Here is a 16,626-nt window from a genome sequence, read left to right as displayed (position 1 = left end):
TTCGTTTCGTAACGTTACGTATGTACGAGTATCTTGTGTGAGCTCAACTTAAATCTCGTCTTTGGCATATCAGTATCAGTATCACTCCCAGCTGCAGTTGAGTTATCCAATCAGTAATCAGTCAATCAGTCGATCAATTCTAAAAGATTAGATACACCCACATATATACGTATATCACATACATACAACCCACACACATTCACGAACATTAGGAGCTGAAAGCGCAGCGCATTTCATTCGGTTTTCGTATTACTTTCGTGTGCTTGAACTATGCTCTACTCAACTCAACTCTAGTCTAGCCTACTTTAATCCAAAAGCGTTATGCATTAAACGAAAAAGAATACGAAAAAAGAAAGAAAAACTTAGGACGATACTCTAGTGAATGGAAGCCCAGAAGAAGCAAACATATCGTTGTAAAGCAAGAACTAAGTTATGAAAACCACGTATAACTCAAAACTCTAAATGAAAAGTCTAACTTATTTTCGAATATAACACTAACACGCCACAACAACTACAAACACTCGATTTCTCCAGTTCAATTCAAACCAAAAACAATCCTTTCAAGTTTTCCATTAAATTTAATTGCGAACCTAACGAAAAACCAATCTTAACACACATACGTAAAAAAAAGAAGAAAATATATATAAAAATAAAGAAAAGGAAACACCCTTTGATAGTACGGACTATGATGAACAATACACATTTACCATATGCTAAATACGAGTAAATCAAAACATAAGCCAGCAAAGGAAAAAATAAAAGAAATCTTTCAAAATCTTCTCAATGCTTCAAAAACAAACCAAAAAACAAATTTCTATTAAGGACAAAGACTGCAAATAGAGATTTAAAAAAAAAACATACACTTAAAAACCAAAAAACAAAGCGAAACATTTGAATTAATTGATTTTTAACTCTAATTTGGCCTTGATTCAACCTACCAGGAAATAAGTTTAGGTTTAGTTAGAAGTTCAAGACACAACACCACAAAACACAACCGAACCGGACCGTAACGGACCGGACAGAACTGAATCGAATCGAACTTTCAATTTGGAGAACTCCACCCGAACCCCAGAAATAGAGCGACAGCAATAGCATAACCTTTGAAATAATAACAATAATACAGAACCAAGCACCATTAACAAGCCCAGTCCTAAACGAATCAAAGCGAATCAAAGCAGATGATGATAATAACATATAATACAAATTTGAAAACGAATAACAGACGCAATAATCCCCATAGAACAGAGTCTAGTATTACGCCTAATAAGATATTACAGAAGAAAACGAAAAACGAAAATCACACACAGAAATTAAAAAAAAATGAACGCAAAATGAAAACCAAACAAAAACAAAAAAATGGAAATGTTGTTAAGATTAAAAATGAAATGTTTTATAATCGTTATTCAATAAAAATAAAAAATAAATAAATTTCCAAGAAATCATTAACCAGATAAACGCAAGCAATGGCGCAATTCGAACTCGAATTCATTCGAACAATTCTAGCTGTAATCTACCCACCCGACATCGAAATCCCAACTAGCTAAGACCCAAACCGAGTCCCGTTATCTTAGTCGATTCCTAGACTAGCTGGTAGTATTTGCTTTGTGTTCGTACCTCTAATTAATTACTTTTCCATTCTTTACCTTTTTGGTTAGACTTATTCGAAGGGGATGGCATTAGATCTAGTTAGTATCTCACTGTCGTTATATTCCTACCGTTATCGTAATTATAATAATAAGCTTTGGCTCTAGTCCCCTAGATCTAAGTCCAGACCCGAACCCCGATTGTCCCCTGTCGAAAAGGGGGGGCTTGGCACCTCCCCTCTTTTTGGAAACACCTCAAAGCAGACAGACAACCCGCACACACACACACACACACACACGTATAACCGAGTCATAAACCATTATACCACATAGTAAATATAATATATATACTCGTTTACAAAAATGCCATGCCAGTAGCACATTCCATTGCAGACATTTCCTAGCGTAGTTTAGCTCTATTGCCCTCTAAATCCCCCACTCCCCGAGAACAAAAAAAAAAAAAAAAAACATACCTCCGTGAGCACACACACACACACTCTATCGCAGATTCGCGACAAACCGAGTGAAAAGAAAAAAAAAGAAAAATATTTAATAGAGAATATCCATGCAACTTACTGAAAATCTTGGAAAGTTGAAGTCCAAACAGGTTAAATCCGGCCCGGCAGTCGAAGCGATGCTAAACCAACGAACGGTGAGTCTGAAAACCCCCGAGACCCCACTCCAAAGCCCCCGGTAATCCCACTATGTCTATAATCTATATATACGATCAACATATTTGAAAAATTCTCTCTCGCTCTCTCTCCCCAAGAAAAGCGCCAAGTTGTCTCCGTCTCAGTGGGGTTTTTTTCCCCTGCCTCTCTATATCTTTTTATGTTTTGACTTAAACTATCCGTACTCGTATTCGTTAACCTCTTTTTTCGTGTATGCCTACGCCTCCGCCTCCATTTTGATTTTGCATATGCCCTCGGAACTACAACTATATCTAATATATCTCGATTTACGTATAATAATGATAATCGTATATGGAATATGAATATTTTGTAAACTTTTGCTTACGTTCTCCCCCTGCGCCGGAATGTAAAAACTGTAAGAATCGCTCGAATCGCTCGAATCAGCTTCAGCGCTCAGCCGCCTGCGCCTGCACCTGCTCAGCCGACGCTCCTGCGCTATCCTGCTATATCGTTACCGTTACCCAGTTACCGTTATATCGCTATATCATTACCGCTATATATCGCAACAGCAGCAGTAAGCAGCATCTGCAGCAACCGAACAGAACATCAGCGTCTAGAACAACAACGAACAACTAGGAAGATCTAACAGCCCGCTCAAAATATGCTGAGGCTGTGCGGCTCCTGCTTCTGCTCCTAAGTCCCGTTTCCCTGTGCTTCCCGATTCCGGTGCATGTGCAATCAGTTGCTGTATCCAATCGAAATCGATTCGAAATCGTATCGAACATCGATGTTGAGATCGCGACAGTACCAGAATCAGATCGCGTCAAGCGCAATCTGCCAGCAAATTCAAATCCAAGCAAAGCAAATCAAAGCAAAGCTAACAAAAAGCAAATAGCAAAAAGCTAAAAAAAACGCAAAGAAATACAGTACGCAAACCCAAAACGCAAATAACCCAAGAAACGCAAAAAAAAAAAAAAAAAAAACACACACAAGGGCGCACGCTTAGCACATTTGCATAAATACCAACTTACTTGCTACCTATATCTCCAAAGAAAAAAAAGAAAAAACCACCCACCCACACACACACAGAACCACACACACACACACACTATATCACACAGGAATGCAATCACACCAACTAAAGAGTTGAATCGAATCTTTTTTGGCTTTTCTACTCACTTTGAACACGTTTTTTCTCTCGCTTTAATTTTGATTTCGTTCCTTGACTCGAGTACTCGAATGAGCATTATATCAGCAACTACTCTTTGCCTAATTACGATCGCTTAACTATACCTAATCTCTATATTACGAACACATCTATAAGAACACGCCCGAAAAAGAAAGAAAACCCACACACACCACCGCTGCACGGCAACTTTCCCGTTTTGTGCAGGAAAATTGCCGAGCAGCCTGACCCACTCAGACCCGAAAAAAGTCATTTCCCATTCGCCATTTTCATCCCAGAAGAAAGAAAATGGAAAAGAAAGAATTCTAAAAGCACACACACACAGTCATGACACATAAAACCACACACACACACGATTGAAAGAAAAGTACAGTCAGATTAAACCACTCAAAGTACAGTCAGTTCAAAACATACAGTCAGACAGTCTAACTACACAGACGATCCAAAACTGAGGAGAAGAGCAAGCTCCGCAAGATGACGAAGAAGAAAAAGAAGAAGAAGTGAGACCCCAGATGACGAAGAAGAAGAAGAAGACGAGGATCTATCGCTCCTATGTGTCTCTGTCTCCCTCCCACCTACGCGCCCCACCGCTCTGTCAGTGTGTGTGTGTGCCGAAGCAGTCCCTCACCGGATATCCGTTAACCGATCACTGATCGCCGATCCCTAACCAGATCGACGAGGATCGGTTCGATTTGCTTTGGTCCTTCCACACATCTCTATCTATGTATATTCATTTTATGTCAAGTTTAACAGCGACGACGCCAAACGCCGGCACATTTTGTTTATTCCATTTGGCAATAAGTACGCTTCGGTTTTTCGTTAGCCAAACCAGCCCTGCTATCCACCCATCTATCTATATGTATAAGTATACCACAATGATTTCGATTTTTAGTTTTGTTTTTTGACTTTGGTTTTGATTTTGAATTTGAATTTGATTTTGTTTTTGATTTTGATTTGAGTTTATAGTTACCCCACAATCCACAATCCACAATCAGTTGGTTTTTGCAACCGATATTGGTTGCCGCCAATGATTTGCTTTCGATGTTTGCATACAAATACTTGTACGAAAACCAATAGCAATAACAAAATAACAATACCACTACCTATACTTATACCTATAGCCATACCTATACCTATACCTATACCGATAACTAGTTGAGCTTTTAGTTTTGACTTTTGCTTACCCTTGAGTTCCGTTATCGCTTACCCTCAACCGCCTCCCGCCTCCAATCACGGATACTTACTCGAACGCCTCCAGCCCATCCATTGAAATTAAAATGATAAATAACTCGTATCGCTTCGTTTATGTAAACCATATGTATCTGTTGTGACACGTTCTTCTCTTTTGCGTTATTACCAAGTTATTAACACTTTAGTTGGGCCGGAGCCACGAGCTCGGGTCCCCGAATCTAAGCCGCTATCCTAGAATAGTATATTGAATATATCTAAACTTATAACTTATTTCTCTTTGTTTGTTTTTTACCACCTGATTTACATACTGCGTTCTTCTTCTACGTTCTTCTTCATACCAATACCAAACCAAACAATAAAAAATGAAACCAACCAACCAACAAAACACACGAAATTCAAATGACTTTGAAACGAATTTGCATATTTAAAAACGGATCGGATCGAATCGAAACGATTTAAATATACAAACCAATTCGAACTCCAACTCGACACACACCCAACGACAACGACCCATTGACAAACATGAATCGAATCCACAAATATTGCCATTAAACAAACGAATGCATTCAAACAAAAATGCATCCAGGCCCGTCGGCTTCTGGGGCAAAATTGTCGGCTCTTTGTGCGTGATCGCTGGTGTGCTGACAATCGCACTGCCGGTACCGGTTATCGTCAGTAATTTCAATTACTTCTATCACCGCGAAACGGATCAGGAGGAGATGCAGAGCCAAAATTTCAACCACGTTACAAGTTGTTCATATTTACCTGGTGCACTAGGTACATACTACTACTACTAGCGGTTAAGAAAATCCCCAATAAAAAAAAAACAAAAAACGAAAAAAATAAAATAAAAAAGATCTATCCCCAAATCCCTGAATCCCGCCCAATCTAAGCGACCCCAATGACTGCCCCTTTTCTAATCGTTGTATCTGATCCACCGACCCCGGATTGTAGGTCAACATTTGAAGAAATCCTCACTCTCCGAATCGTCGTCGGACATCATGGATTTGGATGATGGCATTGATGCAACTACGCCAGGTCTGACTGATCACACGGGCCGCCACATGGTGCCGTTTCTCAGGACGCAGCAGTCATTCGAGAAGCAGCAGCTCCAGCTTCAGCTGCAGCTGCAGCAGCAATCGCAGTCGCCACACGGCCAACAGATGACGCAGCAGGCGCAGCAGCAGCAGCTGGGCCAAAACGGCCTACGAAGCACAAATAGTTTACAGTTAAGGCACAATAACGCGATGGCCGTCAGTATTGAGACCGACGTCTGACTACTAGGTGAGTATTGGTTTGCGTGAGTATGAACAAGGTCCCACGTTGGGCGCCAAAAACATATTATGCTTCAACACTTCCACATAGGTCCCACGTTGGGCGCCAAATATATTTTTTTTAAACTTGTAAATTTTTTATAACACTTCCTACTAGTCTTGCTTTAGAAAATAATAATCTAATAATAATGCATTATAAAGAAATTCAATAATTATACATATGACAAAGTTAATGAGATTAGTCACACAACTTAATTATTTCAAATTACTTGGCTGCGGTTTTTTTAGACTCCTTTCATATTTTTGTACGATCTTTCCAAGTCATAGCACATTGAAAAAGTAATATCTTAAAAGATTTAGCACATTTATCACAGTTAAACCACTATTAAATAGATTGCAGTTTTGTATTCCTAGGCAACACTTATACATTTTGGTCACACTCTCTTTATCGTTCTCCTTTGACTCTATTTCACAGTCAAACAAATGGAAAATGGACGAAATTTGCGCAGTGAAATGCTACGTTGGATGCCAGAAACGTCATCAAAAGCAGTCTAATTTAGAATTTTATTAATAAATACAATTAAATTATAATTATAATTATAATAACTAGTAAGCAACGTAGTTGTAAATTAAACAGCAAATGTACACAGACACAACACACACACACAAACACAGTGCCAGTTCACTCAGCTTGAATTAGAGTATTTGTAGACACTAAAAAAAAGAGTCAAATAAGGACTGGCTTTCTATAGGGGTTTTCCTTGTTTCTCCTTTCATTTTCCTTCTGGTAATCTCTACACCGAAGACACACTCACACACACACCCTTCACACACACTAACACACGTCCACACACACTCGAAGAAAAACTCTACTTGATACCTATGTTCAAATTTAGCAATTATCAACTAACAATCGTTAATAACAACAAAACAAAACAAAACATATAAAACCAAAAACGAAAACGAAAACAACAAAAAAACAAACAAAACCAAAATCGAATTATCTTAGTAGACTAATCTAATTGGAGTTTCTTCCTTTCTTTAGAAGCTAGCAAAACGAAAACAAAAACAAAAACAAAAACAAAGAACAACAACAACCAGACAAAAACAAACAACATACAATATCTGCTAATTTTATTTTCATCTTTAAATTATGCTCTATTAATTAAATATTAGTCAAAATATTAGTAAAAACAAACTAAAGCAAAAAAAACCAAGACAACAACAGCAACAAAAAGCCGAAACGGAAACGGAAGAAGCTAAAAGCAAACTAAAGGCAAAGCAAACAATAAGAAGAACAGGAAACGACGGCCCGTCGTCGATAAAGCAGTGCTCCGGCTAACTATCCCTACTATCCCTTGAAAATTTCGAAATTTCGACTGTTTTTCATAATCAGAAAAATTTCCACGGTTTCTTTTATCCTCCCACTAAAAAAGTTGTGTTTTATACTAAAAGCTTTTAAATTAAATGAATTCGTATATTTTTGTAGATCCCTGTCCGATTGTTGATTATATTATTTACTAAGTAAAGTAAGTAAATCCTTTTAACCCGAGCGCTGTTTTTATATTTCGTTGACACAACAGACACAGCCACAGCCATACACATAGACACATGAGACACACATGATAATGCTAAAAACATCAAAACTGCCGTTAAGTTTAAAGAATGAATAATACAAAGATTATATATAAATATATATATATTAAATATATACATACATTTACATATATAATTAAATATACATAAACTAAACTAAAACTGCTATTTTGTAAATAAGTAAGTCAGAGCTGAAGCTGAACAAATAGACATAGACATAAAATAAATATTAAACGACAAAAAAAACCAAAAAACCAAGAAAAAACCAACCAAAAACCCAAAATCATAGCTAACTAAAGGGAATACAAAAACGAACCTAAAACCAAAAATAAGGAAAGCTGCTAACGATACAAAAACAATAATTAAACTTAGCAAATACAGACAACCGAAAACAGCCATGATAAAAAAGAAAAAAACACAAAACTGAGAATGCCACTAGAAGAAAACCAAGGTACCGCGCTGATCTTTCCATTTAGGAACCAAGAAACCAACAAAAAAAATAAAGAAAACCGAACAAATTGCAAATTTTATATGAGACCTGTAGGAGAATCCTGGCTCATCCAGTACTAGCTATGATCTCTTATAGAGACCCTTGTGATGCACACGTGCATGGACCTGCTTTCGTTTAATTTAGTACTGTTTATTATAGTTTTAGTTTTAGTTTAGTTTAGTTTAGTTTGTCTTCCTTCAATAGAGAGACAATTGTAACAGCTTCGATAGTCAGGCCTATATCCTATATATTCCTCAGAACTGTTGCATATTGTATGTGTCTTTCTTTTGTCTCCACTCGCCCGCACAAAACACAGATACCGATACCGATAACGATACCGATACAGATACAGAAGCTTTATGATCTAATAGCTCACACAAACATGTTCATGAGTTGTAACTTGATTCGCCGTCTTCCTGATTTTTGTGATTTGATAACAATCGAAATCTTCTCATTTGAAATACGTTCAATCTAGCGACTTAAACTTTTGTCAATTTCCTAGAAAGCGGCAAACGGAGAAGAAAACCAATAAATATTAAAAAAAAGAAAAGAAAACAAAACAGATAGGAAAATCGTTAGAGGAGTAAAACCAAATTATCAATTTCAATTTGCATGCGCATTCGATATATCAATTCTATACAACATAAGATACAGATACGTATGAACTGCTTCCACTGCTTCACTGTGCAGTGCATAGTGCCGAATGTTAGCGTGCAAATCGATCGATCGAAGTCATATCTAAATTTCTCTCTACCTAGAATCCTACCTACAAAGCTTCGCTTCTACTGCTCTTGCTAACCAAAACGAAAGGAAAACGAAACGAAATATGAAGGTCGAAATAGAAATAGAAGTAATGAATATAAATAGAGGGAGGAGAATCAGAAGAGGAGCCACAAATTACTTTGGACCACAGAAGAAACATCTCACAAAACAGAAGATTTATTAAGTGAGGGATACGATGATGATGATAAAGTTAAAGATTGGGATTAGGAATAACAAGCCGAGAACTAAGCTAACGCAGGCATATATACATACACACATATATGATATTTATATATATTCGGATATATATATAAATATGTTTTTTTTGTTAGATATGCGACTGAATAAAAAGTTTTTATTGATTTGCTGCTTGTTGTAATTAAGAAGAATTTAAACCAATATTTATACCGAAGCAATCTGTAAATATGTAAAAAAAAAGCGAAAAACTAAATACGAAAAAACCGAAAAAAACGGAACACCAAGCAAAAAAAAATGAGCGGAGAGAAGAATAACATTAAATAATAAAAATAAATCGAATCAATTTACAGCTTTGAAAACCGTCCACACGCACACAGCAAACGAAAGCGAAAAAGAAAAAGAAAGCGATAGCGAATGAGATAGAGAAAGAGAAAGCGAAAGAACAGAGAGAGAGAGAGGGCGATGATGAGGAAGAAACAGAGGGACAGAGAGGGAGAATCAACTAGAACCAGAACCGAAAGACATGACATTCTTACGTATACTTGATTTGGCCTTAGAGACACACGCCTGCACACACACACTCACTCAGCCATTTATAAACTCCGATCGGCCCTATATATATACATATATATAGCCCCGATAGACAGCCCATGTTTTGTACCGGCCACATCCATTAGCATTATTATATATTAGCGGATTTACGGATTTATGGATTTTTGGATTTATTGGATCTATTGGATTTACGGATTCACCGAATCCAGTTTGGTTTTAGTTCGTTCGATTCGTTGAGAAGTTCTCGGTCGGCCAATCGATTAGACAAACCCAATGAGCAATAACAAAAAATACCACAAGATTGCATATAAAATATTCTTAATATTAACTACGATAATTACACAATAATCTCTATATAGACATAAAAATAATAATACAATTAAAAACATATCGTCTTCAAGTCATGCAAACGGAAAAACCAAATTCAAAATATTTTTTTTTTATAAGCGTAATTTACAAACTAATATTAAAACAGAGAAATCGCTAAGAAAATGAAGCTTACTATTAAAAACCAACAAAAAAAGAGAAGAAAGAAAGGAAGGGAAAGGAAAGGAAGGCAGAGAGACCGCAGGATAAAAAGAGAGGAACCAACTAGGCCAGACTACAACTAACAGTGATATAAACCAAAAACAAGAATCACAAAAAACCAAAAAAAAAAAAAAGAATCAAAGAAAACAAAAACTATTAACAAAGTAAAGATAACTTGCCAAAATAATTAAGGGTATTAGAGAGAGAGCGGAAGGAGAAGTGAAAGTGAGCAGGAAGTGGAGAGAGAACTATGTTAAATTGTAGCATAGCAGATGTAAAGCCTAGGATCAAGTACAGTCTGCAGAGTCTAGCTACTTTCTAGCCAAGTCTAGCTTGCCCCTTCCAATAGACCCCCAAAAACCCCCCAAAGTCCAGGAATCACAGATTCTTTCGTTGCTCGTTTCAGGATCGATGAGGTGGACAGAGAAGCCGGAGGAGAAGCGAATAAAATGAATAAAAACAAAGACTGGAATAAAACAAATAAAGATTACCAAAAAAAAACAAAATATATATATACACACAAGCCACTATCACACCTATGTATGTATGTATGTGTCGCCTAAAACCAGAGATTGATTCATTCCGATCGATCAGTTGGGATTATGTAGACACACACATATATGCGTGCTAGTTCCAGACCATCATTCAGTTCAAATCAAATCAAATCAACTCAACTCAAATCCAATCAAATCAAATCAGTCTTCATTCTCTCGATTTCGATTTCGATTCCATTCCGAGTCTTCATTTCGATTCAAAAAAGTGCAACTACCAAAACAAATATATTTAGCTCAAGCATGCGAAATACAACAATAACAAAAAATGATAAATGCAAGTAAAATTATGATAAACTATGCCTAGATAATACCACACACCCACACACAGAGAGCAACGTATTAGGCCCAGATCAAGTAGGAGGCAGGATATATATGATATGGGATATGATATGATATATAGAATGGGAAAGGAAGGGAAGCTGGAAGGATAGATTGAGATCAAGTTGGAAAGCTGGGAAAGGGAAAGAGTTAGCATTACGAATGCGGTAGTCACTCCATGTAAATTATGCGTACAACAATAATAATAAAAACAAAAAGAATAAGAAAAACCAAAAATAGCAAGAACAACAGCGATGGGCATATGGAAAAACTACTTATGAATTAATGCTAAACAAATTTACATATTAAACGTATACATAAATAACACTTAAGTAAATAAAAATTACAGATAAACAGATAAAACGCCGCAGCAATTATAAAATATATATATATATATGTATATAATATATATATACATGTATATGTATGTTGTTAAGATTCTAAAATGAAATGTTTTATAAATAGTTAAACCAAAAACAAAAGTCGACAAAAATGATTATTATACATTAAATACGAGAGAAAGCGAAACCAAAAAGCAGAAAATGATAAAAATACACAAACACACTCACACAGCTAGGAAGCAAAACAAAGGCAAACAAACACACACAAGGAGAAACAACACCAAACACCAAAACTACAATAAGCAACAAACAAACAAACAAACAAGGCGAGCAAGCACAAAATCTACCGTTTGACTTTCGATCAATTTAAAGCAAAGGATTAAAACCCAAAACAAACAAAAGAAACAAAGCCCAAAATCAATTTTTACAATCATTGTAAATTTAAACAAACCAGATTGGATCTCAAATCAAAGCAGCTTACAAACGAACAAATTAAAGTGAATAATAAAATATAGAGAAAAACAAACAAAACAAAAAACCAAACCCACACACACATGCCCAACACACATACAAACATACACACACTTACACAGACAGAGGCAGACACACGTTACTTTATGAACATAAAACAAATTAAATGGAAAGTATATAAAATAAATTATGCTAAAAGGAAAATTAAGAAAACCCGCCTTTTTATCAATTTTTGAATTTGAATTCAAGTGAGTAAGTAAGCAGTTCAAGCAGTCGCTAGCTGTTAACTTTAGTGCAAGCAGTATTTCTTAACAGAAAAGGTAAGGCTATCCCATATATAGTATTTGGGCTACAATGTCAACCAGTCCGATCCTATTTTTGTAAGACACGACAAAAGAACGCAGAAAAATTCGATAATTAAGCTTATTTTAGTTAAAAAATTTAATCATTTCTCTAAAACAAAGGATTAACCGGAAAGTGGCCTTATAAAAAAATGTAAAATTGGAAAACATTTTATTTTTTCAAGATCACCCGGAAAGTGTTATGGATTTATTTATTATGTTGTTATCTGTTCAAAACAGTATGAATTTTTGGTGTAGGACCATTTTTGCCCAAGTTACAGCAAAAAAACCAAAAGAAAAAATTCCAATTTTTGTCAAAAACTGAAATCGCGAATTTCCAAAAAAAAACCAAACCCGTTTTTTCGCTAAAACGTTGCAGTTTTTTCATACCTTCTGAACTCGTTATTAAATTTCCTAACGATTGGCATTTAAACCTTGACAATTTATTAATTTTTAATTTTTCGCAAAAAATCATGGGGTACCCCCTTATAAAAAAATTAAAAATTGGCGAACATTTTATTTTTCCAAAATCACACGAAAAGTATTATGGATTTATAGCAAATTTTGTTATCTGTTCAAAACAGTATGAATTTTTGGTGTAGGACCATTTTTGGCCAAGTTACAGCAAAAAAAACCAAAAGAAAAAATTCCAATTTTTGTCAAAAACTGAAATCGCGAATTTCCAAAAAAAAACCAAACCCGTTTTTTCGCTAAAACGTTGCAGTTTTTTCGCTATAACAAAGCAAATACTGATTCAAAGTATGGATTGTCATACCTTTCTGAACTCGTTATTAAATTTCCTAACGATTGGCATTTAAACCTTGACAATTTATTCATTTTTAATTTTTCGCAAAAAATCATGGGGTACCCCCTTATAAAAAAATTAAAAATTGGCTAAAATTTTATTTTTCCAAAATCACACGGAAAGTATTATGGATTTATAGCAAATTTTGTTATCTGTTCAAAACAGTATGAATTGTTGGTGTAGGACCATTTTTGCCCAAGTTACAGCAAAAAAACCAAAAGAAAAAATTCCAATTTTTGTCAAAAACTGAAATCGCGAATTTCCAAAAAAAAACCAAACCCGTTTTTTCGCTAAAACGTTGCAGTTTTTTCGCTATAACAAAGCAAATACTGATTCAAAGTATGGATTGTCATACCTTTCTGAACTCGTTATTAAATTTCCTAACGATTGGCATTTAAACCTTGACAATTTATTCATTTTTAATTTTTCGCAAAAAATCATGGGGTACCCCCTTATAAAAAAATTAAAAATTGGCTAAAATTTTATTTTTCCAAAATCACACGGAAAGTATTATGGATTTATAGCAAATTTTGTTATCTGTTCAAAACAGTATGAATTTTTGGTGTAGGACCATTTTTGGCCAAGTTACAGCAAAAAAACCAAAAGAAAAAATTCCAATTTTTGTCAAAAACTGAAATCGCGAATTTCCAAAAAAAAACCAAACCCGTTTTTTCGCTAAAACGTTGCAGTTTTTTCGCTATAACAAAGCAAATACTGATTTAAAGTATGGATTGTCATACCTTTCTGAACTCGTTATTAAATTTCCTAACGATTGGCATTTAAACCTTGACAATTTATTCATTTTTAATTTTTCGCAAAAAATCATGGGGTACCCCCTTATAAAAAAATTAAAAATTGGCTAAAATTTTATTTTTCCAAAATCACACGGAAAGTATTATGGATTTATAGCAAATTTTGTTATCTGTTCAAAACAGTATGAATTTTTGGTGTAGGACCATTTTTGCCCAAGTTACAGCAAAAAAACCAAAAGAAAAAATTCCAATTTTTGTCAAAAACTGAAATCGCGAATTTCCAAAAAAAAACCAAACCCGTTTTTTCGCTAAAACGTTGCAGTTTTTTCGCTATAACAAAGCAAATACTGATTCAAAGTATGGATTGTCATACCTTTCTGAACTCGTTATTAAATTTCCTAACGATTGGCATTTAAACCTTGACAATTTATTCATTTTTAATTTTTCGCAAAAAATCATGGGGTACCCCCTTATAAAAAAATTAAAAATTGGCTAAAATTTTATTTTTCCAAAATCACACGGAAAGTATTATGGATTTATAGCAAATTTTGTTATCTGTTCAAAACAGTATGAATTTTTGGTGTAGGACCATTTTTGCCCAAGTTACAGCAAAAAAACCAAAAGAAAAAATTCCAATTTTTGTCAAAAACTGAAATCGCGAATTTCCAAAAAAAAACCAAACCCGTTTTTTCGCTAAAACGTTGCAGTTTTTTCGCTATAACAAAGCAAATACTGATTCAAAGTATGGATTGTCATACCTTTCTGAACTCGTTATTAAATTTCCTAACGATTGGCATTTAAACCTTGACAATTTATTCATTTTTAATTTTTCGCAAAAAATCATGGGGTACCCCCTTATAAAAAAATTAAAAATTGGCTAAAATTTTATTTTTCCAAAATCACACGGAAAGTATTATGGATTTATAGCAAATTTTGTTATCTGTTCAAAACAGTATGAATTTTTGGTGTAGGACCATTTTTGGCCAAGTTACAGCAAAAAAACCAAAAGAAAAAATTCCAATTTTTGTCAAAAACTGAAATCGCGAATTTCCAAAAAAAAACCAAACCCGTTTTTTCGCTAAAACGTTGCAGTTTTTTCGCTATAACAAAGCAAATACTGATTCAAAGTATGGATTGTCATACCTTTCTGAACTCGTTATTAAATTTCCTAACGATTGGCATTTAAACCTTGACAATTTATTCATTTTTAAAAAAATCATGGGGTACCCCCTTATAAAAAAATTAAAAATTGGCTAAAATTTTATTTTTCCAAAATCACACGGAAAGTATTATGGATTTATAGCAAATTTTGTTATCTGTTCAAAACAGTATGAATTTTTGGTGTAGGACCATTTTTGCCCAAGTTACAGCAAAAAAACCAAAAGAAAAAATTCCAATTTTTGTCAAAAACTGAAATCGCGAATTTCCAAAAAAAAACCAAACCCGTTTTTTCGCTAAAACGTTGCAGTTTTTTCGCTATAACAAAGCAAATACTGATTCAAAGTATGGATTGTCATACCTTTCTGAACTCGTTATTAAATTTCCTAACGATTGGCATTTAAACCTTGACAATTTATTCATTTTTAATTTTTCGCAAAAAATCATGGGGTACCCCCTTATAAAAAAATTAAAAATTGGCTAAAATTTTATTTTTCCAAAATCACACGGAAAGTATTATGGATTTATAGCAAATTTTGTTATCTGTTCAAAACAGTATGAATTTTTGGTGTAGGACCATTTTTGCCCAAGTTACAGCAAAAAAACCAAAAGAAAAAATTCCAATTTTTGTCAAAAACTGAAATCGCGAATTTCCAAAAAAAAACCAAACCCGTTTTTTCGCTAAAACGTTGCAGTTTTTTCGCTATAACAAAGCAAATACTGATTCAAAGTATGGATTGTCATACCTTTCTGAACTCGTTATTAAATTTCCTAACGATTGGCATTTAAACCTTGACAATTTATTCATTTTTAATTTTTCGCAAAAAATCATGGGGTACCCCCTTATAAAAAAATTAAAAATTGGCTAAAATTTTATTTTTCCAAAATCACACGGAAAGTATTATGGATTTATAGCAAATTTTGTTATCTGTTCAAAACAGTATGAATTTTTGGTGTAGGACCATTTTTGGCCAAGTTACAGCAAAAAAACCAAAAGAAAAAATTCCAATTTTTGTCAAAAACTGAAATCGCGAATTTCCAAAAAAAAACCAAACCCGTTTTTTCGCTAAAACGTTGCAGTTTTTTCGCTATAACAAAGCAAATACTGATTCAAAGTATGGATTGTCATACCTTTCTGAACTCGTTATTAAATTTCCTAACGATTGGCATTTAAACCTTGACAATTTATTCATTTTTAATTTTTCGCAAAAAATCATGGGGTACCCCCTTATAAAAAAATTAAAAATTGGCTAAAATTTTATTTTTCCAAAATCACACGGAAAGTATTATGGATTTATAGCAAATTTTGTTATCTGTTCAAAACAGTATGAATTGTTGGTGTAGGGCAATTTTTGCCCAAGTTACAGCAAAAAAACCAAAAGAAAAAATTCCAATTTTTGTCAAAAACTGAAATCGCGAATTTCCAAAAAAAAACCAAACCCGTTTTTTCGCTAAAACGTTGCAGTTTTTTCGCTATAACAAAGCAAATACTGATTCAAAGTATGGATTGTCATACCTTTCTGAACTCGTTATTAAATTTCCTAACGATTGGCATTTAAACCTTGACAATTTATTCATTTTTAATTTTTCGCAAAAAATCATGGGGTACCCCCTTATAAAAAAATTAAAAATTGGCTAAAATTTTATTTTTCCAAAATCACACGGAAAGTATTATGGATTTATAGCAAATTTTGTTATCTGTTCAAAACAGTATGAATTTTTGGTGTAGGACCATTTTTGGCCAAGTTACAGCAAAAAAACCAAAAGAAAAAATTCCAATTTTTGTCAAAAACTGAAATCGCGAATTTCCAAAAAAAAAACCAAACCCGTTTTTTCGCTAAAACGTTGCAGTTTTTTCGCTATAACAAAGCAAATACTGATTCAAAGTATGGAT

At 34.3% G+C, this 16,626-nt stretch overlaps 2 protein-coding genes across 2 annotated transcripts in view; both read left to right on the top strand.

Annotated features, from left to right (window-relative positions):
- The window catches only part of LOC108066900 (potassium voltage-gated channel protein Shaker), a 155,266-nt gene extending 149,997 nt beyond the window's left edge, over positions 1 to 5,269 (top strand). The window contains exon 11 of the mRNA XM_070219099.1: positions 5,179 to 5,269. The gene's annotated coding sequence lies outside the window, so the exon portion shown is untranslated. The remainder of the gene's footprint in view (positions 1 to 5,178) is intronic.
- Positions 4,489 to 11,889, top strand: LOC108066902 (potassium voltage-gated channel protein Shaker-like). The gene is made up of 3 exons (XM_017155635.3): positions 4,489 to 5,369; positions 5,547 to 5,876; positions 6,342 to 11,889. The coding sequence occupies exons 1-2, from the start codon at positions 5,153 to 5,155 to the stop codon at positions 5,867 to 5,869; spliced, it is 540 nt and encodes a 179-aa protein (XP_017011124.2). The 5' UTR covers positions 4,489 to 5,152; the 3' UTR covers positions 5,870 to 5,876; positions 6,342 to 11,889.
- The last annotated feature ends 4,737 nt before the right edge of the window (positions 11,890 to 16,626 follow it).

The sequence above is a fragment of the Drosophila takahashii genome, chromosome X (assembly GCF_030179915.1).
Source record: "Drosophila takahashii strain IR98-3 E-12201 chromosome X, DtakHiC1v2, whole genome shotgun sequence".
Classification (NCBI taxonomy): Eukaryota; Metazoa; Arthropoda; class Insecta; order Diptera; family Drosophilidae; genus Drosophila; species Drosophila takahashii.
This window is presented reverse-complemented; position numbering and strand designations above follow the sequence as displayed.

Excerpts from the sequence above, each read along its gene's own strand:
- LOC108066902 (XM_017155635.3), top strand. The coding sequence starts at position 5,153 with ATGCATTCAAACAAAAATGCATCCAGGCCCGTCGGCTTCTGGGGCAAA. Across the intron at positions 5,370-5,546 it reads ATATTTACCTGGTGCACTAG|GTCAACATTTGAAGAAATCC; the intron begins GTACATACTACT and ends CCCGGATTGTAG.